General features: G+C 44.9%; 1 protein-coding gene across 2 annotated transcripts in view; it reads left to right on the top strand.

Annotated features, from left to right (window-relative positions):
* The window catches only part of nlgn1 (neuroligin 1), a gene marked incomplete at its 3' end in the record, with an annotated part of 347,105 nt that extends 330,291 nt beyond the window's left edge, over positions 1-16,814 (top strand). The window contains exons 3-9 of one of the 2 annotated variants that reach the window (XM_083648372.1): positions 4,483-4,695; positions 8,603-8,869; positions 9,376-9,737; positions 11,768-11,928; positions 14,287-14,443; positions 14,937-15,018; positions 16,195-16,814. In XM_083648372.1, coding sequence (XP_083504498.1) covers positions 4,483-4,695; positions 8,603-8,869; positions 9,376-9,737; positions 11,768-11,928; positions 14,287-14,443; positions 14,937-15,018; positions 16,195-16,814 — 1,862 coding nt within the window. The remainder of the gene's footprint in view (positions 1-4,482; positions 4,696-8,602; positions 8,870-9,375; positions 9,738-11,767; positions 11,929-14,286; positions 14,444-14,936; positions 15,019-16,194) is intronic. The other variant, XM_083648371.1, reaches the window with a different exon arrangement.
* Between the last annotated feature and the right edge of the window lie 9,949 nt (positions 16,815-26,763).

The raw sequence follows: 26,763 nt of genomic DNA, 5'->3' as shown, positions 1-26,763 counted from the left end.
ACCACTGGTGGCTTGCTAATCATTCTTCCTGCCTTGCTCTTTGATTGCCCAGCCCATCGCTGCACCAGCTACCAGCTACCAGCTACCAGCTACCAGCTACCAGCTAAATTGAATCAATTAAAATCTCTCTTGTTAGATGGCTGCTGGTGCTTCCACAAGATTAGACGTTGATCAAGAAACACACAAATAAATAAATAAATAAATAAATAAATAAATAAGCCAGTGGAAAGGAAATGGAAAATGAATGAACTCAATTAAACAGTCCTGCCCGACTAAGGAACGTGCGTGTGTGTGTGTGTGTGTGTGTGTGTGTGTGTGTGTGTGTGTGTGTGTGTGTGTGTGTGTGTGTGTGTGTGTGTGTGTGTGGTGGGCTGATGACATTATGACAAAATACATCACAGAAGCTTTTTGCAGTCTGTGCTGTGCATGTGTGTGGAGATAGCTCCAACTGACATGAGCATTAGAGGACAGACACAACTAGTGTGTATTAACTGTCAGTTTAGACTTTCATGATTTGTTATACTATGTGTGAATGTCATTCAGACATTATATAGACATTTTTATGAGTTTGATAGCAGAACGTGACGTGCAGTCACATCAATCCCATTACACATACTGTAATGTATGTTGTCGTGACAGACAGACACATACAGTACTCTACTGTAATGCATGTCATTTATAACAATAGTGCCACTAGGCTAGGCTTACACTCACGATGGCTCACAATACACTTCAGGTCAAGTGTTATGGACAACACCAAGGTTGTATACCTACTGATATACTCTGAGGCTGATACAGAGCTCAACAGTGACCGCCCACTTCTTCCCAGCTCCCGTTTCCATCAGAGAATTCCCCATTCACTTTCTCCATATTCTTTCGAAAAATCCTTTCTATAAAGAGTTTTAAGCCTGGAACCAAGCCAACCAGCCACCTACTGAATCAACCTACTGAACCAAGCCAACCAGCCACCTACTGAATGGTGAGTGACCATAAAACATTTCACTTGGAGCAACAGCAAAAAGAAAAAAAGGTGAAACAAATATTGAATATGTAATCCCCCCAACTCCCCCTCGCCCCAAATCCCCCCCGACCCCCACACACACTTTTTTTCTTCTTTTTTTTTTTTTGCTCCAAGTGAAATGGTCACTCACTTCAGTAGGTGGCTGGTTGTCTTGTTCCCAGGCTTAAACCTCTTTATATATAAGGATTTGTATTATTTTTTCCCAAAAACATCACTGTTGAGCTCTACTGGCCTTACAGCAATAATCAGATGTGGTCTCCTCTGATATGATTAGGATTATATGATATGAGTGAATATGTAGAATTGCTCAATGCTACACACAAGTTGTTCATGGGAAGCCCCTGATGCTGCGAATGATTCTAATGCGTTTGTACAGTACATGCATGTTTTTAATATTATTATCATTATGGGCAAATTCTAGTGCTTCCAAAGAGCACTAGTTTTGCCGGAAGAAAAATGTGCAAATGTGCTAAACAAAGTCACGGTCATCTGCACGCTATGGTGCCTTACTCCAACTTAGGACTGCAGTAACACGCTTACTCCTAATACTCCATACATACACGTGGCCTCAATGTGTCCCTGTGGAAACGGAGCGCCCTGTTGACTGATGGCACGGTAATGAGCACGCCATTTAGTCAGCACACAGTCAGGGATAAGAAGTTAAGAAAGGACAGGGGCAGTTATAAGGATGGAGGGAGGGGGGGGATTCCCTGGATGCCTGCTGCAGGTAATGGCGCTTTTAGCGTGGAAATCGGACATGAAATGGCTCTAAAAGAGCGGACCGCTCCTCTGGGTATACTTGGGTTCTCCTCAACTCATCAGAACTACATTACCCACCTCGGTGTTCCGCAGCAGCGCCGGCATTGATCATCGGGTACCTGAGAGGGTTAATTGTGCAAGAGGGAGAGAGGGGGAGGTGGGGGTGAGGGGGACGGGGAGTTGGAGATGGACATAGGTCAGAGGTCAGGTGGAGAAGAGAGAGAAGCAGTGAGTTGGAGATGGTCAGAGGTCAGGTGGAGAAGAGAGAGAAGCAGTGGGCGTATTAGGTAGTGTAGTGGAGGAGGTGGGAACATGTGCCACTCATAAGGGATTATACAATGTAGTCAATTAGAAGACATATGATGCCTACTGACGCATTATATAAGCCGTCATGAAACCTTTACAGATATATAACTTGCAATGAATCATACCAGGTTCTTCTGAATGTTGCATTTGTGTTAATGGTGCACGTTTTACGATCTACGAAGAAAACAATAAAAACTCGATTTTTTTACATGCATTTGCAGACATACAATTTAGTAACTGATGACGTTGCATGGTTTCTTTAACATGCGTCATTATATTTAAGACAAACAATAAGATATGGATCATTTAAGTATACTAAGAGGATATAATAGCACAATGCTTTGAGGTGTTTACAATTGTAATACATAATACTTATTATGATTACATTATGATACATTTTAATCTTGTCAGACAACCTCTGATATACAGCTAGTACTAAATATTAATAAGAGGCGTGTAGTCATTGTAGTTATAGCTATAATTGTATGAGTGCCGATATAATGCATTTTCTCTTCTTAGCATTTGGCTATGAGCGCATTACAATTCCCTATAAAGGCATGGTAGTCACAGAAAGTGTTACAGCACCATTATTTTCTTTAGGAAACTTAGCTTGCCATCAGCCTGATGAGGAGGGGAAGGAAGGAGTGCATACTGCAATGAATTATCTTTTTTCTTTGTTTTTTGCTCCCGAACCAAAAGGCAGACAACCGACGCCGAAAAAAAAAGAAATCTTATCAAATGAAAATATCTAAGAATATCTTGTATTTAGTACGATAAGTCTTATATAGAGTAAGAAAAACAAGGAAAAACAATCTTGTTTTAAGCAACCACCGAAAGTACAGTACCAAGCAGGCCTGCTTTATTGCACAATCCAAATCTTCGTCAAAACTTGCCATTTTCAGCGTGCAGCTAGCTAGCTTGCTAGCTAGCGTTGTTGTTGTTGTTTCCCAGCGGCGGAGGCATTTGAGAGCGACACGCAGGGAGCAGAAATGGATTTCCATTCCGCTCAGCGTTGCGGCGCGCCGCGCTAGGGAGGGGGCGTACGATAATTTCACTCCAAAAACGATAATTTTGACCCTCTGGTGCGATAATTCAACATTTGCCATCTGGCAACACTGATTCCGCTCCGACTGAAATGGTCGAAGCCAATGGCAGATCTTATCCCCCGCAGCCTGCTTCCAGTGTGTCAGACTATAGTGCTGTAGGGATATGTCCCCCTCCAAAATCACACTGTCTGTGTTATATTTAGCGTGTCCACACTTTAAGTGGCTCTATGGGGTAATAACTCTTGTTTTATTGCAGCAAATTATTAAAGAGAGTCGGCTTGTTGGTTTTCCTTGTACAACAGAGAAATACGCCTCGTTATCTACAGACCGTTATGCCCGTATGGGCCAAAAGTAGAATATTATTATTTTAATCAAGGAGATCAAAAGGAAAATGAGCCAAATATGAAATAGTTCTGTCCCCAGCGATCTTCACTTCCCATTTTGAGGGGTGTAATTAACTCTCGATCTATGAAAGTAAAATATATTTTACCATGCAGTACGTTTGCATATGCATCCACCATATTATTGGTGTGTTGGTGTGCATCTGAAATCAGCACACATCACTGTTATTGTTAAGGAAAAGAGTGTTAAGATTATTATTTTATACTCTGTATATTTGTGATTTGAGATCATTGTGTTCATACAATTTGTGATAAAAATTCTGACCTCAAATACCAAATCAATAGTAACTCTAAGTTGTATTGAATTTTGTTTGTATTTACAGTGTAATTAGATAGTAATAAGATCATCTTTACAAACATATTGTAAAAAAAAAAAAAAAAAAAAATCTAGTTTCCTGTCTGGATTCTTACCTCACCTGCATATTTTGTCTGAGGTCAATATTTACAGTGAACTTGAACTTGTACTTGCATTACAGTATGAGTAACACATTACTAAAAGAGAAATGTGTTACTCATTACTTGCATTCAAACGGAATACATGTACTTTACTTATTACACCCGGAGACCAGGAATTTGGTACACTACTTGTGATTTAACCTTCCGTTACACCCTCAACATCTTTGGTTGCGTCCTCTCTTACCCTCAACTCAGTTTTCTGTCCTGCCAATGATCCAGAAATCAAACATGATGTCCAACATTGTTGTCCATTTCCCGAAGTAGAGGGAATGTTTAGCCCACTACTACTTTTGCTACTTTTGCTACTTTTGTACCATTTCCCATCTAGTCTAAAGGATGAAGAAAACGATCAGATTTCCTTATTTTTTGGTAACTGTACTATTATCGCTGACATCAGAATCAAAAGCCATTACCTGACTCGATGCTGGGTCAAACAAAACAAAGATGGGACAATGTCAACAATGCCAACTCTCTCCTCCCTCTTCTCCTGCAGGCTTCCTGAGTACAGGGGACCAGGCAGCCAAGGGGAACTACGGTCTTCTGGACTTGATCCAGGCCCTGCGCTGGACCAGTGAGAACATCGCGGCCTTCGGTGGTGACCCACTCCGCATCACCGTGTTCGGCTCGGGCGCCGGAGCTTCCTGCGTCAACCTCCTCACCCTGTCTCACTACTCAGAGGGAAATCGCTGGAGCAACTCCACCAAAGGTACAATCCCAAATGGTTTAATCTTTTTTGGCCTGAAGAAACTTGCGTATGGCTGGAACTAACGGTTATTTTCATTGTTGATTATTTTCTCGATTAATCGATCGTGAAAATGTTGATCAGTGTTTCCCAAAGCCCAAGATGACGTCCTCAAATGCCTTGTTTTGCCCACAACCCAAATATATTCAGCTTACTGTCATAGAGGAGTAAAGAAACCAGACAATATACACATTTAAGAAGCTGGAATCAGAGAAGTTTGCCGTAAAAAAATAATAATCTCAAACTGATTAGATTATCAAAATAGTTGGAAATTAATTTAATATTTGACAACAAATCCATTAATTAATTAAATTGCAGCTCTACTCTTGCGTGCCTTGAGCCAGGTGCTCTAGGTTATCGGCGATGCAACCATCCTTCCATCCCATGTCAACCACCCCGCACATCACGTCATGCACTACGCCCTATCAATGTTTCAATGTAGTCAATTTTTTGTAAAAAAAAAAAAATCTGATCACATCTACCATCCATTCTCTTCGGTCTGAGCCATAGTGGAAAAGTTTGCTATATGTTTGTATTTGGTTCGTTTAGGTTCTCACTTTCCGATTACAACCGAACCAGGACTTGTAAACGAAAGTCACATGACTCACAAGTAGCTCATTGGACAGAATTGTGGTGACCTGTCATCCTGCCAAGTTAGTTTTTGTTAAGCTACTGTAGGCTTTCCAAGCATGAAGAACTGGATGGCTTTTTGTCTGTCTTGCAAGCAAGCAGGCACCTACACACACACGCACACTCGCGCGCGCGCCCGCACACACAAACACATGCAGACACACACTCACACACATGCAGACTAGAGCAGGGCTACCCGGCCCGTCGGACTCGGAACCCGAACCCGGCCCGACTTACGGGCCGGGTTCGGACAGAATTATTGAAGTCGCGTTCGGGCTCGGGCCGGGCTCGGTCACGTAATCAGTCACTTGTTTTTGCCTTCAAATAAAATCTATCATCAGCTCCTGAGCTAATTTACTACGTTAATGAAAGCACCTGAAGGCATCGAATGAAACAAGCCCAGACATGCACTCTGCTGCTCTGCCCGGAGTCAGCTGCGTGTAGGCTCATCAGCGCTGGTGTCGCAGACACCGTGCAGTACTTCTTTCAGCGATGTGGGATTGTGTGTGGGCAGTGCACGGCACGCACGAATTAGGCTGTTTGGTGCTTTGCTTTGTACATTACGTATTAATCATTGACTGCTTTGAATTACGAGGACTGATTTTGGTTTGGGATTATATAGGGCTGTTAGGCTGGTCGCTATTTGCTGTTGTTGCTGTTGTTGCTGTTGTTGCTGTTGTTGCTGCGCTCCGTGGGGGGAAAAAAAAATCAGGGAGGGGGTTCGGGCCGGGCTCGGACAGATTATCAATTGACACCTGTCGGGCCGGGCCGGGCTCGGCTAATAATGTGACGGGCTCGGTCGGGTTCGGTAAGGAAAATTCAGCCCGAGCCCAGCTCTAATGCAGACACACACTCACACACACACACACACACATACACACACACACACACACGCGCGTGCGCGCCCGCACACACACACACACACACATGCAGACACACACTCACACACACACACACACACACACACACACACACACACACACACACACACACACACACACACACACACACACGCACCTAGACGCACCTAGACGCATCCGTTGTCGAGCCCTGCCCGACAGTGATTTTTGCAGTTGCAGGAGACCTTGCTCAGCAGGAAGTTGCTGAGAGCTTATATATTAAATATTTCATATTTATACTTTATATTCTTACGTGGGAATAATGGTATACAGTAAATTAGGAGTTGTCACAGATACTGCAAGACAGAGGGAGAGCGCTTTTCTCACTGTTGGCAATAAATTATTGGCTCGGACATGTAACGGCCTGAAGAGTAAATATTCAGTCAAGGTTACACAAATGACAAACGTATTGGGAGCAACCGAGCAAGCTGTGTCTACTACATAACAGCAGAGAAATAGATGCTCATGTACAATGCACAGATGCTGTGTACAATGTGCATGTATACTGTCATTCGAGTAAACGTGTGTTTTTGTGTGTGTGTGCAATGTTTTTTGGGATGATGACACACAGAGGTGAAACTGACACCAACCTATTAGTTAAACCCATAAAAGTTTAAAGGGAAGGTTCGGTTATTTTAGAGGCCTATAATTAATTACTAATCATGTCCACTACGAAAACATTGTTAGATAAATCAGCAGCCTCTTCTGCTAGCATTTGTTAGCAATGCTAGTGCAAGTCAATAGGGTGTGTGAAACCTACTTTCAAAATCGTTGAGACAGTTCTATTACATATTCCTACTATTACAGCTATGGGAGTATTTGGAACGGCTTGCAAGTGATTTTTAATTTAAAGAGGTATGGTTTCACACGCCATTGACTTGTGCTAGCATTGCTAATAAATGATCATACAACGCGGTTGCCGGTTTCACAGAAAGGCGAGCTCTAATGTAAAAACCTTTGGCACGTCCTAAGAGGGGGTTGATTAGCCATTAATAGAGTTGGCTTCTAAAACTGCTGAAGCGTCCCTTTAAATTTGAAAATCAATAGGTAAAAAAACTAGCGCCTGGCAGATAGCCTACTGCACCTCCAGGCTGTTCCATCAGATCAGACACCCCCCCCCCCCCCCCTCCGCAAAAGAAAAACAGCGTAGTGATACACATTATTGCTGACTATTGCAGCAAACTGAAAGCAATGGACCGGTTGAGTTGCTGCGGCGACAAGCCTGCACTCCTCACCATGTTGGAAATGAACTTTTCTACTCACCGAGATCATTTGGCTCAGCAGGGATGAAGTTTGACTACAGGCAAAGACCAAAGACTGTGTCGAACCAAAAGGTATACAAGACCAAAGACTGTGTCGAACCAAAAGGTATACAAGACCAAAGACTGTCGAACCAAAAGGTATACAAGACCAAAGACTGTGTCGAACCAAAAGGTATACAAGACCAAAGACTGTGTCGAACCAAAAGGTATACAAGACCAAAGACTGTGTCGACCCAAAAGGTATTCAAGACCAAAGACTGTGTCGAACCAAAAGGTATACAAGACCAAAGACTGTGTCGAACCAAAAGGTATACAAGACCAAAGACTGTGTCGAACCAAAAGGTATTCAGATGTTTTTTGTCTCAAAAAGTGAGCGGCCATGTTGAGTGATCCTTATTGATTTCTCCACTTAAGACTCATTTTGCTTTTGGAGCTCGACGGGTGTTTTAATTTGAGAGCGTGACCTTCACTCCTGCCCATCTCAATCTGTCTCATTTGTTTACTGTATGTCTTCTCTCGGTTGACTTTGTGTTCCTGCTGAGTTTGATGCCCTGTGATTTTCAAACACAGGTGCTTTCATCGTTCCAAAGTTTGTGTGAATCTTGGGGTGTCTCGTCTGGGTCGTGTAGAAGTAAAAACATTCACCTACTACCACTGCGGAGACCCGCTCAATTCCCGGCGGCGGTACTTCCTGCTTGGTCAGACATTCCTACAGACACAATTGGCCGTGTCTGTGGGTGGGAAGTCAGTGGGGTGTGAGTCCTGGTCGCTGCACTAGCGCTAGTTCGGGGGGAGAGGAACTGGGGTGGAATAGCGTGATCCTCCCACACACTACGTCCTGCCTGTGAAACTCCTCGCTGTCAGGTGACACAGATCTCTCCACAGATTGACCGGGACAGCAGGGGGGAATTGGCTAAGTACAAATGGGGAGAAAATGGAAGACAATTCAGAAAAAAAACTTGATAAGTTTGATTTTCAAAGATAGGTGTGTTCATTGTTGGAAAGCTTGTGAATCTGCTCCTTTTCATGCATGTACAGTATCCTAGATTCTCACTCTTCCCGTCTTCGTCCCGTCTCTAGGCCTTTTCCAGCGGGCCATAGCCCAGAGTGGCACGGCTTTATCCAGCTGGGCGGTCAGTTTCCAGCCGGCCAAGTACGCCCGCATGCTGGCCCGCAAGGTGGGCTGCAACCTGCAGGACACCGTGGAGCTGGTGGAGTGTCTCCAGAAGAAACACTACAAGGAGCTGGTGGACCAAGACATCCAGCCGGCCCGCTACCACATCGCTTTCGGACCCGTGATCGACGGGGACGTGATACCCGACGACCCTCAGATACTCATGGAGCAAGGTGCGGGGCGATACGATAAAACGCTTAGCGCAATTATTCGTACAGAGAACTGCTTAGGTCCTCCCAGTTGTCCGCGATTTGCCGAACACTGTGACATGGAGACTCCATGAAACAAGGATTGCAGGAAACCTCTGCAGATTGTTGACAGATCACCCACGAGTGTTATTATTATTATTATTATTATTATTATGTATTTGATGTATTTATTTTATTTAATTTTTAATTAAAATATAGTCAGTAGAGTCATAGTCTAGTCATAGTCATATGTCAGTAGTGTCAGAGTGTTTGGGCTTTTGATTGGTTATGGTCGATGTGTTGATATTACATGCTTGCATGCTTGTTATACTTACTATACAGATATGTGATGATAATTTAGATTCTACTGCCTTATTAAGGCAGTAAAATCTCTTTTCTGTTCAACAACTAATTCCAATTTCCAGCCATTAAAGAACTAATTCTCTCCCTCTCTGTACTCTCGCAACTATCTCTGCACTGCACCTTCACAGGTGAGTTCCTGAACTACGACATCATGCTGGGGGTGAACCAGGGCGAGGGGTTAAAGTTCGTGGAGCTGATTGTCGACAACGAAAACGGCGTCCAGGCCAACGACTTTGACTACGCCGTGTCGAGCTTCGTGGACGACCTGTACGGCTACCCAGAGGGCAAAGACATCCTGCGGGAGACCATCAAGTTCATGTACACCGACTGGGCCGACCGGCACAACGCCGAGACCCGCCGCAAGACACTGCTGGCACTGTTCACTGACCACCAGTGGGTGGCGCCAGCCGTCGCCACAGCCGACCTGCACTCCAGCTTTGGGTCGCCGACCTATTTCTACGCCTTCTACCATCACTGTCAGACAGAACAGGTGGGCGATTCTGGGTAGTATTCAAGGCTACGACTCCTTTTTTAAGCGGTGCAGCTGCTTCTATACGTGACATGTGTGTCTGTCTGTCCGTCAGTCCGTCCATCCATTTGTAGCATGAGACTAGGGGGCGGGGCTAGGGAAGAGGGGTTGTAGCTAGGAATAGGAAGGTGGTAAAGAGTCAGGATTCGAGAGGTGTCTAGGGGGATGTGGGAGAGGGGGAGGAAGTGGGCGGGGCTAGGGAAAAGGGGCCGTACCTCAGGATTGGAAGGTCATAGAGGTCACAACATGTATCAACACGTCAGAAATAATGTGATGGCTTCTCCACAAAGCTTCTATTACATTTTCTCAGATGTCTTTAACAGTTTGATAAGACAGGAACAAAATGCAGCTAAACCTGTACTCCAGGGGTTGCCAAACTTTTTTGGTTGTGGGGGCCAAACAATATTAAGCGCGGCAGTTTTCAACTAACCTGACGCTGCCAGATGGACGGTATAGCTCCACATACTGTAAGTTTCACTAAACCAGTCGATCTGGGAATGAAGTCACCAGACCCGCTGACGGAGGCGGGCACTTTGTCCAAGCTACTTGGCAGGTGATTGGATGACCCATCTGTCTATCACCGCTGGTGGGTGTTAACTTCAACCAATCAGATCGCCGAAGGTGCCTGTGTGGATGATCTCCGTGGTATTCAGTGATTGAGTCCTCGCGGTCGTAAAGTCACCTTCGAAGCATTTAGTCAGATTATAACGAACTAGTTGTGTGGCTTAGCCTTCCCAAATGTTGAGGGTCGTTTTTTAGAATTTAATACATAGAATTGGGAACGTTACATTCAATTTCATTCAGACTGCCTGTCACTTCCGCGGCGGCAGCCATGTTGAGAGTGAAAAGAACTACAAAGACCATGTACCCACTACTTGCCCAGACGAGCCAGAGCCCGCCTACGGCCGCCGCTGATTGGTCGAGCCGGCATGGCTCGACCAATCATCTTAACTGCCTGTGCGGGTCCAGACCGTCACGGAGAACCAAATTAAATGTGAGTTCACGTGACGGGCGGTTTACCAGGCTAGTTTTCAACCTGTTTAGACTGAAAGCAGGGGGGGAAATTAAACCAGAAACCCTTGTGCCATCAAAAATTGTATTTCTACCTAAATAAATATATGACGCATAGTTTATTGATGTGCTCACCTATTACAATGGGTATTTCTGTATGTTTTCAAATTTTCTTTTCCTGTGCCAACAGGTTAAGACAGAGATCATTTCACCAAAATTCAGTATTAAAAATTGACCAAAAAAAAAAACTAGACCAGGTCAGGGTAAAAAGTTTGTTTGTTTTTCTTTCTTTCTTTTTCGAAAAACGAAAAAAAGCTTTTTTTTGTTTGTTTGTTTGTTTGTTTTTTTGCTAAATTCATGGCACACTTAAAAACGGGCAGCGGGCCCCAGTTGGCCGTTGGGCCGTAGTTTGGCCACCCCTGTGTAACTGTACAGCTCACAGAGAAAAGCCATCCAGTAATAGACTGTAAGAGAGCATACTTGGCATTGCCTGTATGTAATATGATTAAAGGTGCTACGTGCTATGTGTAGCATTTCAGCGTCTATAAATTACCAGCACATTAATTTTGAGACATTAGTATAATTACCATAATGAAACAACACCATCACACAGAAGACTGCCAGCCTCTAGTGGCCTCCCCTCTGCATTTTGCATTATGAGCCACCCAGTTGGGTTTGAGAGGAAATCCGATATGCCACAAAGGGAGATTGATTTACAACACAAAGCCTTTTTCAGCCCACTCTCTCCCATCTGTTTTGTCTCTGAATAATGGTCCAGTAATGGTAGGGGAAATAATATTAAAAACTTTCCTCTTTCATTCTTGAAAAATATTCTCCACTTCTTTTGATCTCGCTGTGTCTGTGTGAATTATCGCAGTAACAATTGTGTCTCTGGTGCAAAATAATGCCTTTTGATGTTGAGTATTTGTACCATAAAAGTAATAATTCCAATCTAATTGGGTTGGTGTGTTGATCATTAGGTGCCGCCGTGGGCCGACGCGGCGCATGGGGATGAGATCCCGTATGTGTTTGGCCTGCCCATGATCGGCCCCACAGAGCTGTTTCCCTGCAACTTCTCCAAGAACGACGTGATGCTGAGCGCTGTGGTCATGACCTACTGGACCAACTTCGCCAAGACCGGGTACGATCAGGTTGCCGAGAACGACCTCAAACCTCTGATGTCATCAGAATGTCGTCTGGAGAGAATCAAACAGGAAATAAATGTCACGGGGAAAAGCAGCAAGGGGGATCTTCTGGAAAGAGAAGATTGCACTTATTGCGGTTGAACGTGTTAATATACGAGGGTACAATATCGTTCATTTGGGTTTATAAACTCAAACGCTCTCCTGATACACACATTTTTTGTCGTCCATTTCTCGTCTATGGAGCAGCTTGATTTACAAGCTTCAAAATGCATTCACGTGCATAATGTGGTCCTGTGAGAGGTCGGTGAACGGGGTTATTACAACACATTTTTTTTGTGGGCAATTACTGCAGAGGCACTTGATCAACATGCAATTACCATCCCATAATGTGCAGTTGGCAATTTCATTGTGATTGGGTTTGCTCTGTATTAACCTCCATAAGCAAGAATGGCGGAGCTGCGATAATGTTTCATGGGCTGAAACAGGGTCATTGGTATTCCACACAGATACCCCCCCACTACCTATCTTCAAATACATTCTTAATTAATGGTCGTGGCCTGAAGAGTGGCATCCTCGTTGGGGGACAAAATTAAAATCCTTTTTTCTACCCTCTGTCTCACATTGCCTCTCAGCAGCAGATAGTCATGGCACTCATTGTTTTTTCGAGAGCGTAATGGCGGGGGGACATTGGCTCTGTCTGTCTGCGCACTGCCCACTAGCCCCCTGAGGGGACCGGAGAGACACTAATGATCTACATATATAACGGCAAATTGAGGTGGAACGCCGGCTACCTGGGAGATTGATGCCGGCACTTTGAATGCTTAAGCATGTTCCTGATGAGGTCTGGCTCGCTCCATATGGCCCCTCTCTCAGACAATGGGGCGCTCGCCGGGCTCTGAATGGGCCTCCATAGCTCACGTGGCTCCATTCTGCTCCGAGTTGAGTGGGAAGTGGGTCTGGATTCTGCACAGAAAGTGCTCTGGTCTGTAGCTAACTTGTACATATTCAATATAAGAAGGTCGTTTGCATGGGGGTTGGTATCACTGACCTAAGTACCCAGAATAGAAACGGCCCCTGGGAGTATGATGGCTTTTATTCAGTGGTTACTAACAGTAGCACACATACTCAAGAATCAAGGATTCACTAGTTCACTGGTTGCCTAAGGATTCACTAGTTCACTGGTTGCCTCAAAAGTTGACAGAGCAGCCTATTCACCTTATGTAGCCCCGCCCACTTGACCCGTTGTGTCACGACTTCCTGTTCAAAACGCCGGCTGTTTTACCTGCTGCTCAAACTAGTCTGACTCACCTGGTCAAACCTAGTTGGACTCAAATATGAGTCAGACTAGGTTTATGAGTCACAGGAAGTGTAAGACACGATCAGAACTTTCCGATTGTGTCTACACTTCCTGTTAGTCATCTCAAGCCAGACGGTCTCTTCTACTTAAGGTGAATAGGAAACATGGGCTTTATGAGAGCACGGCTGAATTGCCTGTTGCCTTTAAACACATTCCTCGGCTGAAACGACCTGTTGCATAAATGATGTGTGAGGAGGTTCAAAATGAGACGTGATCGAGGCGACATTTACACAATGTCACAATTCTGCCAGAAAAATGAAATGGAAAAAACTCACAAGGGAACATTATTGAAGTTATTGGATTTCTTAAGACTTTCGCTTCCCATCAGTATCATCTTTGAGGCGATCGACTGTATTTTACTAGATACTCTCAAGCAGGCTACTTGAGCAGACGTCATTTTTTCTTTTCTCTCTTTCTCTCTCTTATTTGTGTGGGCAAATAAATGATTTATCTCCTGTTGTGACAAAACTATTGTTGCCACATAGGTGGAATTTATATCATTAAATAGCATTTATAGATATGTTTCTTTATATATATATACTGTATATGTATATGTATATGTATACTGTAAGTAGTCGCTGCTGCTTGCATGCATGGATCAGTCTCCAAATCTGTTTGTTTGTCCGTCCGTCACACATATCTCAGACTGCTGAGTGAATTTTGATTAAACCTTTGATCAAACTACATTGATTAGCCCAGGGGAGGTGTCCAAATTAATTAAAATTTGAATAACCAACCAGTCAAGTCTCAAAAGGTCCAGTCCACTGAGTGACTGCTGCTCTTCAGTTCTACCTGTCCCACTCAATAAATAATAACAACCACAAGGTGACAAGTTTCAGAATCCATCTTATTTGCCAGGTAATGTGACTGTCAAGACCCATGTGTAGGGCTTTGTGATGAAACCATTTTGATTAACCCATTCAGATACCTTATTGGGACATCTTACCAGTCCTAGAATTCTCATGTTGGTGGCTCCATCCTGCATTACTCTCCATAGGGACCCGAACCAGCCAGTTCCTCAGGACACCAAGTTCATCCACACCAAGCCCAACCGCTTCGAGGAGGTGGCGTGGACCCGCTACAACCAGAAAGACCAGCTGTACCTGCACATCGGGCTGAAGCCTCGCGTCAAGGAGCACTACCGCGCCAACAAGGTGCAGTCAGGTCACAATTAGAGTCCCATGTTATTGTATGTATGGTTTTTAATGTTGCTCTGCTGTTTTAAACGTGGCCTTTTTGAACCGGACACGATGTAAGTCAACCTGCAGTGGGATTTATGGATTTTGGGCAGCAGCCTGGTAAGGATATTTGGCAGCTATCCTCATATCATCTCTATTATCCTCCATTCAGACTCTATGTGAGGATGGAAATGGGTCTGAAAGGTATGAGCTGTGGGTTAGTGGGCAAGTACAATTTGCACACTCACTCACCGAGAGCAATGCTCTCTGTTCACATTCACACACACACACACACACACACACACACACACACACACACACACACACACACACACACACACACACACACACACACACACATACCCTTTACAGTAACATAATAGCCTTTGGTAGGTGTAGCATTGCTTTTGACCTGTTCTTTTCTGCTCTACTGAAGTCTGTTTTTCTGTTCCTCTCATCTTCTGCCCAGGTCAACCTGTGGCTGGAGCTGGTTCCTCATCTCCACAGCCTCAACGAGGTCACCCAGCTCATCCCCACCACCACCAAGGTTGGTCCTAAATTATCTGCAGCTCAAACACTTGACGAAAAATTAACGAACCAAATGTAATATTCAGGTGGTTATTTGGCCGGACATCTTGCCTTCAAGAGCTCCTTGTAAGCTCCTGAGTTTGAATAGGATGAGACTTGTTGCATTTTCAAGTATTTCTGGTTGGAAATAACATAGATAAAAAAAGGAAGGTATTGCCTGTTGTATTTTGGAATAAAGTGGCACAGAGCAACAGCGGCAGAATGAAGGGGAGAAACTTCACCTCAGGCAATTGATGTATTAATTATTAGCCAAAGTTGTCACACACGTCACTTATAATATCACTTGTTGACGGGGCTTCCATGCTCTTCGCTGCCTAAATCTCACATCTCGGCACGTCAGGCGTTCTCACTTTCCCAGCTCAACACAACATCATTACGCTACTGTAGCAGCACCTGAAGGCAGCATCACATGCAGGTGAAACTGGAATGGATGGTGTGGTCCCTTTAACCACTATACAAATATAATTTAGCAAGTGTTCAAGTATGCTTCATAATACTTGTTTAAATGCCAGAAAACCAAACCATGGCCAGCTCCACTGGAACAGTTGAAGGGTCAGTTCCTTGCTCAAGGGCACCTCAACAGTAGTTATTGAGGGATGGGAGAATGTTACTTGCTGATTTTCCCCACCAACATTTTCCAGCCAACTACATTGATAGTTATACTAGGGATGAGAAGATAAATAAAAAAAATCTGACAATATGTATTGTGATATTAACTCGGTTGTATACTACTGTAATAATCACAAATGAGACGGCTTGCCCATCACAATTTCATAAACTCTCCATCTAAAGATTCAAGATTAATTTTAATCGCCATATTGAGTAAGCATCATTTACAAACGAGGAATTTGACTGAGTGAAAGTACTGCAGCACAGCACATCAACAGCAGAGGATGGAGCAGACACAACGGTGATAAACGATGATATTCACTTTTTGTAATGCCATTTTTCTATTGTTGTTTACATTCCATTGCTAGAAAGATGTGTGACTCCGAAATCAACAGAAATCTGCACAATCAGACATTGTTGTCATTGAACTTTTATTTATTATTCAATTGTGTCTTGGTCGCATCGAATCGTGAACCCCATCCTGCATAATTGAATTGTATCATGAGACAAGTATTGTCCCATCCCTATAGTGATTATTATCCCTACCCCTCAGATGTCCCCGCCGGAGGCGACCAACCGCACCCCGAAGACCAAGGTCCTGGCGACCAAGCGTCCCCACCCGACTCCGTTCCCCACCGACAGCCACGACAGCCACAACCAGCCGCACCTGGTGGACCAGCGCGACTACTCCACCGAGCTGTCGGTGACCATCGCCGTGGGCGCCTCGCTGCTCTTCCTCAACATCCTGGCCTTCGCCGCGCTCTACTACAAGAAGGACAAGCGCCGGCACGACGTGCACCGCCGCTGCAGCCCCCAGCGGAGCTCCAACGCCAACGACCTGGCCCTGCACACCCAGGAGGAGGAGATCATGTCCCTGCAGATGAAGCAGCACTCGGAGATGGACCGAGACTGCCGGGGGGTGGTGGGCGACTCCCTGGTGCTGAGGACTGCCTGCCCACCAGACTACACTCTGGCCATGAGGCGCTCGCCCGACGACATCCCGCTCATGACGCCGAACACCATCACCATGATCCCCAGCTCCATGGGGGGGCTGGCCTCGCTCCACACCTTCAACACCTTCCCCAGCAGCGGGCAGAATAACACCCTGCCCCACCCGCACCCACACTCACACTCCACCACCCGGGTATAGCCCCGCCCCCTGCGGACGCGTGCACCAAAGCAGGCAAGGGGGGTACTCTGGTGGCTGGAGGCTACGAGCTAACGCTATCGCTGACGCAGAGACGTACTGTGAGAGACGCCGACATGCTGACGGACACAGATACATCAGGAAGCTGAGAAGCCAGCCCGGAGTGGCCAGACACACCCGTGGAATTACACTGGGATTCTACTATACCCTGTTAAGACCTGAGGGAATATCGTGAATGGATTTTTTTTTTGTGTGTTCGGGGGGACCAGGAAAAAAAAGAATAATTATGTTTTTGTAGAAAAATACGAGACGAGGAGAAAAAGGGGGGGGGAAAAAGTATAAAATATGTTTCAGATAAAATAAGGAGTTGAAGAAAAACAACCTCACAAGCTAAAACAAAGAGGAGGATGTTTTTATTCTTATTATTATTATTCTTGTTATTATTTTTGTTTTTGTTTTGGTATTGCAGCAAAACAAGTTAAAGTACTTTTTCTTTCTAGCGACAGATATGGCCTTCGGGATCTTTTGACAAATGACTGCTTGACAGTATTATCTGCGAGCAGAATGGAGCATCGGAAACGCCTCGGAGGTGCGAAGAGGAAGGAGAAAACATATTGTTTTCCTGCGGCGCGGAGCTGCAGATGACTCTCGTGTGGGCCAGAGAGTAGACACTGCCGCGCAAAACCAATTTAGGCATGTGTTAACTTCATAAACGGAGGCTATGTAAGATAAGAAAAACATAAGGAGAGGAGGGCAGCCCGGGAAGGACAGAGAACTTCAAGAAAAAAGAACAACCTGTATGCACAACGGAAAACATTTTGAGGGGTGGAGAAAAATGTCACAGATACTTTTCATCCATTTATTTTTGAGGATTGGGAACAATTTTATTGTATAGAACCTATTTACATATCTAGATCTGTACACTAAGCACCAATGCTGTTTAAGCCCTCTTCTCTGGGGGGGGCGTAATACTGCAAATCTGCCAGCAGGACTGAACCAGAGGGAAGCGGGGATCCAACAAACCCGGCTTTCTGGCAGTTACAACTTCAACACAGAGAGCTGGGGGACAAAAGGATAATTGGATATTTTTAGCACGATGCGCATGACAATTTATCTGCTTGATGGCTGCTCTGCTGATTATGTCATTATTAAGAATAATTTTCACCCCCTTCCCCTCCTTCCCCCCTTTTACATTGGAATAGCTTCAGATGGAACACTACTTCCTGATTGGATTACAGGAAACGCGCACCACCCTCACAGGACTATGGGAGATGTAGTTGCGGGGGGTCGTGGATGTTGTGGGGTTGTGAGCGGTGGGGACAGCCGTGGCAAGGACAGGGGAGGGACTTGGGGGGGTATGGTAAACTTTCGTGCATAACATAATATAGCTTGAGTGGAGCTGGGTATATAAGGACTAGTTTTGTACTCTGTGTGTTGGTACTACTTTTTGATAGTGGTTAAAATCACATGACACCGTATCAATCAAACTCATTGTACCTTCAGTTGAGATCGATGTTCTTTGCTATTCTACCTATTGGGTTTAATTCTCACCTCTCTTGCTACTAGTCAAAGACCACTTTGCCATATAGAAGTAATTACCTGCACTGTTTATTCCATTTGCCATTTTTTTCTTTTCTTTAATTGGGAGGGGGCGCTCTGAACGCCCGATGGCGACGAAACAGAAGAGGCAAAGCAGAGGAAACCGGTCAACGAGTGAATCGTTTCCCCCATTATTATCCTTTGGTACGGCCAGGTTCTGCAGAGCTGTTTAATGATGAATGCCTATAAATGACTGATAAGCCACAAGGCCAAAGCAACCGACACATCGCATTAAGAGCAACGCTCATCTTCTTTGGTCTGAAAACTCACAGCAGGTGGTGGAAGAAAGAGAGAGAGAGAGATACGTCCGCGGTAGCTCGACCCAGGAGTTCCCACGACTTCCCGCGGCGGTTCGGTCAGCAGCCGAGGTTGACCATATTTGGAGGGCACATTGTATATCATGGGAAAAGGAGGAGGAGCCTCCTATAGCAGCTGAGAATGCGTCGTCGACCCTCCTTTACCTCGCGCTAAAGAGACACTGCGTTCGTTTCTGCCCCTTTTTCATCCTTTTATACCGACGACGCTCTCCCGTATCTGCTGTCTCTCTTTTCTATTGGACTGTCAGTTAGGGGCTACTCAGTGGCATGGTTCACCCTTTTTGCGTCCACACACGCCTTCAGTGCGCCGTCTTAATACGAGGGCACGATGCCTTCTGGCACGCCTCGCTAATCTCCCGTCATCAATCATCTTTAGGTCAGCGCAGCCCCCCTTTTCAGCGAGCGCACGGAGAGCCTCGGAAACGCTAGCGCCGTTAACTGCCCGGAGTAGGAACGCGCAGTGCGGATCCAGCCGCTCGAGAGCTATTGGGAGTCACCGTGGAGGTAAAAATGGTGATCTTTCAAATCAAAGACAGAGAGAAGTACCCTGGATGGCTCCGATACAGAGATGCTACGCTTGTCTCCCTGTTTTCCCCTCGGCTAAAGCGTCGATGTGCTGCGGAGGGAGGCCTCTGTTGTGAGAACCCACCCCTGCCCGTCCTGATCCTGCCTCGCTCACAGGCACTGTGCACTCGTTCAAAAATAATGACTACTGTTACCCCACATAAGACAAGCTGAGTGGGTGTGTGGGTGAGGGGGTGTGGGTGGAGATCAAATCTAATCTGTCAGAGGGATGGCTGCTTTTTGGCTTAAGGTTTAAATTGAATAAAATAATTACATCTGTTACCTCCAGACTGTTTGTCTCCCTGGATGAACTGAACCGCAGGGCTTGATTTGAGATTAAAAACCACAACAAAAAGTTCCAAGGCTATTATCAGATATCACGCTCTTGGGCTATAGGGTTTGTTTATTTTTTAATTTGTATTCTTTTCCTGGGTTTTCTTCCTGGCCTGTTGTCGACGCACTGCTCATTTCTCTGTCAAAACAAACACAAAACAAAAGGTGAATTTTGAGATCACATTTTTTCAGCCCAACACTGGGGGGGGGGGGGGGGGGGAGCTACTTCTCACCACCTTCATGCTTCTGTCTTCATGTTGTGTCTCAGCTAGCCCCGCACCCCAAGCTCCGCCCTGTCTTATTGAAGTAGCTGCTGGTAACTGCAAATTAACAGCTGATCAACAGCGAACACACACACAGACACACACACACACACACACACACACACACACACACACACACACACACACACACACACACACACAGGCTAAGTAATTAGGCCTAGGCTTTCCAAGTGTTTTGGAATCTAGTCAAGATATTGTATATAGGCTAACGGACTGATTGCCTGCACTTGGACTGGAGATTTATGAGACCCATATAAAAAGCAATATGACCTTGTTTTTGTAGCCCGAGCCAATGCCTGAAATAAATTTGACAAAATATGAAAGAGAACCTTGAAACAAAATGAAATGCTGATGTTGGCTGGAAAACCATTTGGAGAAATGCAAAAATCCCTCCCATGCAACACAATATAATGACAAAGGAATTTCAAAGGGACAACGTGTCATTTTAAAAATAACCATTATGAGCCAGGTTCGCCTATCTGCTTCTCACATTTGGACGGATATTGTACTATTTATAGGTTAACGAATTTGTATTAACCGTAAAGGCCAATTCTCTCTAACTTGCTTACATTTTCGGTCAGCTTTAGGTCCAACAAGACGGCGGAGGTAACGATCTCTTGCAGCGAGCTCTGATTGCAGTAGTAATTAGATAGAGCTTGTAATTAAGTAATTAAGCCAATCGGCTTGTCAGGTCATCCAGTGCGCACTGAAAAACTACAACTGTGCGCATGTCAAAATCACACTAGTGTCAGCCCAATTCTGCTCCCCAGGGAAATGACATAGGGGCAAAGGAAGAAGCAACCATTGAATTAAACAGGTCATTTTGCACAGTGGGTAAATAGTAAGTAATTGCAGGGCAATGCTAAGTAGCTGACAACTGAGGATGAATGCTAATGAAGAAGTCGCCATGCAGCTCAGTTGGCTGATTGATGATCAGGGGACAAATGCAAACTAACTGTAGCGTGAATAAAGTGAGGAGTGCTGGCCAGCACCTGACATATTTGATCAATTAGAAAGGGAAATTGTTAGCGGCAATATCGCATAGAAAACCCCACGTATGTTGAGAACTGCTAGCCGGCGCTTTAGCATGCATGGTGGTGAGTCAATGTAAATAAGCCAGTCCTACCGTCCATGCACATGCAGAACAGCAAGTCTTGCTTAGATTGCTGTAGCAATCGATTCCATCAATTCATCAATTTCAGCAGACACGCTAGAGAGTCTGGTGTGTCTGATTTGGACGGTCTGATGAAATTGATCCACTCGACAATTAGAGGAAAGGCACCGTTGAAAACAACAGAGGGAAGTGCACAAATGGAAAGAGTAACAGTAGCTGGAAAACCTGCAACATTTTGGGGCGGAGGGAGACTGTGACCTTTAACGTTTAACGCCCATGAAGAGATGGCTAGCTGCACAGATTGAGAAAGTCACAACGACATGGGCTTTGTATCCCCGATGATGAATCAGTCATTGTATTCGCAGGCCAGATGGTCATTAGATGGTCATAACACAAACAAATGATTGAAGAACATCTCTGGTTGGCTGCACATATTGAGAGTCAGCTAGGAAGACCTCAGCATCACCGATGACTGATTTAAGGACAGCTAGTCGACCTCAGCATCACCGATGACTGATTTAAGGACAGCTAGTAGACCTCAGCATCACCGATGACTGATTGAAGGACAGCTAGTAGACCTCAGCATCACCGATGACTGATTTAAGGACAGCTAGTAGACCTCAGCATCACTGATGACTGATTGAAGGACAGCTAGTAGACCTCAGCATCACCGATGACTGATTGAAGGACAGCTAGTAGACCTCAGCATCACTGATGACTGATTTAAGGACAGCTAGTAGACCTCAGCATCACCGATGACTGATTTAAGGACAGCTAGTAGACCTCAGCATCACCGATGACTGATTTAAGGACAGCTAGTAGACCTCAGCATCACTGATGACTGATTTAAGGACAGCTAGTAGACCTCAGCATCACCGATGACTGATTTAAGGACAGCTAGTAGACCTCAGCATCACTGATGACTGATTGAAGGACAGCTAGTAGACCTCAAAAAACCCTGAGAAATGCACTAGACTAGGTGGTTCAAAGTTAAACACGGCACCAAGAAAAGAAATGATTGGACCGAAACGCCAACCAACCACACAGAGTGGAGCCAGCATCTCTGATGAGAGGCTGAAGGGCAGGCTGCTGGCCAACGCATTCATAGTGACTGATTTCAAGGGAAGCGCTACGGTAGCTAGATGAACGATGAGGCCACCAGAATCACACAATGTTCTTCCGCTTCTCTCTCACACACACACACACACACACACACACACACACACACACACACACACCATAATAGGTCTACAATTAGGCTACTTGTACACCTCCTTAACCTATAGCAGCATTTCTGTCATGGAGTGAGCTATCCAAATGCAGGCTGGATTCAGGAATGAACAAAAATGGTTTACTGAAGGAGTCACAGAACCAAACAAGGTACAGGACACACAGTAAGAAAACACAATGACTTGAGGAGGCTTACAGACAGGGGAGGGAGGAACAGGGAGAACTGATTGGTCAGGGGATGAACTCAGAGCAGGGCAGGGCTAACGAGGCAACAACGCTGAGGGCAGTTGTGGTGGGTAGGAGCACACAAGACTAAACTAATCATAATAAATATAGAGTTCATGACAATTTCAGGTAACTCTGCTACAGCCATATTGGACGTCTTCATAACAATGCCCGAGAACAGCTGATTGCAGAATTGAGTAGATAGGCCTATGGTTAATATTGATGACAAATGTTTATTTCGTCATTGTGATATCGGCCGATTTTGTGTTGAGATAACGTCACCTTGTCAGTTTGTCAAAATTCTCCAAAATTCTTGGGTAATTTAAATTTGGAAACAAATGTACCTCATCAGACCATGGATTTTAACTACCACGCTACTTAGAGAGCTAACTTTTATTTTTGTCAGCTGCTGTTCTCTTTCTAGCCCAGTTGTTGTATATTTAGCCACTATTAGAACAGCCAAATGAATGAGTCCTCCAAGATGGTGCTGTGGCAGTCATGGTTGCCAGGAGATTTGGGCAGAATTGGATGCAACTGCAAAGCCTAGCTGTTCTTTCGCCATCTTAACGCAGTCGGTTCAAAACACCAAGTATGAAAAAGTGTCATAGCAGTATAGCTCTCTCATCCAACTATCTCTCAGAGGGGTGTTCATTCTGAGTTCAATTATCATTTTTCTTTCTTTCTTTTTTTAAGAACGAGGAAATAAGCATAACAGGTTTTAATTTTGAAGAGTTTGTAGGGTATAAATCGTTTCCTCTGGGTGCCTGCAGTCAATAGGAATTTGCAAACACGGAAAACTTCCTCTCAAAGCACTATTCAAGGTGGATCAGTTTCACTGAGGGCCTGTATTGATATCTTTTTCATCCCAGAAGGTGCTTTCCAATAATCAGATGATAGCTTGCCAAACACTCGGTTTTCTCTGGATTCTCTATCTTCACTCTCTGTGCTACTGCGGAAATTAGACACACGGCACATTTGTACTTGATTAAAATCACAGACATTGTTGGGAATGGTATTGAATTCAATTACAGAATCTCCCGCAGTAACGTATCCACTTTGAATAAACCTGCCTTGTCATCCAAATTCAAAAACTTGAGCTGCTCCATAGACAATGAATGGGGACAGTAAAGGTGACTATGTGAACACTTCTAGGGTTTTTCTGATGTGACAATTGTTTTTCATTTTTATTGAAGCTGCCATACGTTATTCTGTGCCAAAATTCAATGTCTTTAAATTTTCATGCCATAAAATGAAAAGTAGGCAATTGAGTATTTGTTAGTTTTAGTCCTGTGACCCATTCCACTATTCAATTGTACAGTAGGATAAACTCCAAAAATAGATAGATAATAGATAAAGCCATACATGAATGCCTTTAAATAGATAATTAATTTACCCAAAAAATTATTGGATAAATAAATGCATAGGCTAACTAAAATGTGCAAAGAATACACATTCACTGCAGGTTTTGTAGACTGCTTCTATGTAGCCGCTAGCCAAAAGAGCCGAAAAGAACCGATATTGACAGATACATCAGTCTCAGCCTATATATTTCCTAAGGAAAGGCTCTATTTCATATTTTTGGAATTTCTAACATGACTATTGATTAAAGTTCATTGGACGAAAAAACTTCAATATTACCTAATGTCAGTCTCATTCATAGTTTATGGAGCAGCTGCAGGTCCATTTCACTGTCTAGACCATTTTGAGGGAGCCAGATGTGTTTAGGATGTGTTTGTTGGTGTCTGGTGAGGGAGCCAGATGCGTTTAGGATGTGTTTGTTGGTGTCTGGTGAAACGTCCACATCTCCCCCCACCCAAAAAAGAAAAGAAAAAAAGGGAATTGTCAAGCTGCCACAGATGTAAACTTCAAAAATATGTAAACATTCATATGCTGTTGATATGAATTTTTGAATACCATACCACTTTTTCAATATGCTCAATAGGCTCAGCTGGATATTAACTGGTAGAGGCTTTTAGACACTTTTCCCTGTTATTGTTTTTGTGGTCTGCCTCATTGCCGTTTTCATGTCAATATTTGGAATATTGGGTTTATTTATGTGTTAAGGATGAACAGACTCAAAGTGGATGGCTGTATTACTGTGTGCATGTAACAGCACTCATGGAGAGAAACAGAGGTACTGCGATGTGCTTGTCCAAATGCGAGCTGGGAGATCATATACTTTGAGACTCGAGGATGACTCCACCCCTCCGAGGATGACTCCGCCCCCATCTCAAATCTGTATGTCAACCCCACGCAGGGTGGGGCCTCAAGCCCAGTGCTTTGGGTCACACGTGTTTCTGTTGAATCCCCACATCACATGACTAGTATGTTTTACGGAGCCTGTCATGTAGAGTGAGAGTGAATTCATACAGGTTCGGGGGCTGGAGACATTTAAGAAACCCTGTTCTAGGGGACAGCATCACTTTTGATCCGTTGTTAAACTGCCCTGACCTGTGCTGGACAGCCTGGCCTGTGTTGGAGTGTGTGGGAGAGACAGACAGACAGACAGACAGACAGACAGGCAGACAGACAGACAGGCAGACAGACAGACAGGCAGGCAGGCAGACAGACAGACAGACAGGCAGGCAGGCAGACAGACAGGCAGGCAGGCAGACAGACAGACAGACAGACAGACAGACAGACAGGCAGACAGACAAACAGGCAGGCAGACATACAGACAGACAGACAAACAGACATGCAGGCAGGCAGACAGACAGACAGGCAGGCAGGCAGGCAGACAGACAGACAGACAGGCAGACAGACAGACAGACAGGCAGACAGACAGACAGACAGACAGACAGACAGACAGACAGGCAGGTAGACAGACAGACAGGCAGACAGACAGACAGACAGACAGACAGGCAGACAGACAGACAGACAGACAGGCAGACAGACAGACAGACAGGCAGACAGACATACAGGCAGACAGACAGACAGACAGGCAGTCAGACAGGCAGACAGACAGACAGACAGACAGACATGGGGGAGGAACCTCAAACCAACGGCAGAGACGACAACGACGAGACCTCAGATCAATCCTGAGAGTTTTCTTTCTTTCATTTCTTTTTCTTTTCTTTTTGGGGTTTCTTCAACATGTCTGGGAACTAAAGGGTGGCTCCACCATGTGGAAGGGGGCACTATGTGAGCTGCTCTGCCATTTGTAATGTAGATTATTTGTCACTTGTCTTTCTTTCTGGTTAAATAGTAATTACTCTTCTGGAGCACAATAAATGATTTTAATATGCTGATATGTTTTCTCTCTCTCCGAGTCTTCATTTATTTATTTATCTATTGCCTCTGATGTGTTCTTCCTAAGTTGACTGATTTAATTTAAATGGAAAAGCAAATAATTAGTCACAAATAATGACTTTAATTTATTTGCGGCTGTATTAAATCTGTTATGCGCTGCATGACTGATGGCAAAACAAGCTCTGTTATCAACAACCTGCCTATCAAGCCTGAATGTGTGGCATGCCTCTCTACTCAACGTTTGCCCTCGCACCTAACAGGGCACAAACACAATCTGACGGCTTCCGGGTAGTGTAGCGGTACTGTAGAGTCCCGGACCCTGCCTACCATTCCCCTCCACCTTGGTTTGGCGTCCATACAGGCACGATTGGCTGTGTCTGCGGGTGGGAAGCCGGATTGGGGGTATGTGTCCTGATCGCCGCACTAGCGCCTCCTCTGGTCGCTCGGGGCGCCTGTTCGGGGCGGAAGGGAACTGGTGGGAATAGTGTGATCCTCCCACGTGTTACGTAGTGCCGGTGAAGCTCCCCGCTGTCAGGTGAAAAGAAGCAGCTGGCAACTGCGCATGTGTCGGAGGAAGCATGGTGCTAGTCCATGGCTCTCCCCGGATCGGCAGAAGGTGGGGCAGTGACAGGAAGGGGAAATTGGGGAGAAAATGGGGGGAGAAGAAGGTAGGTGCTGCTAGGCAAGGCAAATATATTCACATCTTTCCCCCACGGGTTTCCCATCTGGAGCCTGTCCAGATATATTTGTAAACTAAGACAACTGAATTAGCTTCTTGTGATGGGCAATTTCCCCATGCTGACCCAGTATGGCAGGAATATGTAGGCCACAATGGCTTCTGCAGTAGGCCTACAGATGTTACTCGTTTCCAGGGGTGTAGTGGAGGGTAAACACGAGTAAACGCAGTTTACCCACCTTTTGAGATGAGGCAGATAGTTTACTCACCTATTTTCAGATCACCTATATAAATCAATGAGGGAAAACAAGGTGGGTAAACTACTCACCTTGGATAGCTTACCCACCTCTGTATTTACCAC

The sequence above is a fragment of the Poromitra crassiceps genome (genome assembly GCF_964638095.1).
Source record: "Poromitra crassiceps genome assembly, chromosome: 12".
In the NCBI taxonomy this organism is placed as follows: Eukaryota; Metazoa; Chordata; class Actinopteri; order Beryciformes; family Melamphaidae; genus Poromitra; species Poromitra crassiceps.
This window is presented reverse-complemented; position numbering and strand designations above follow the sequence as displayed.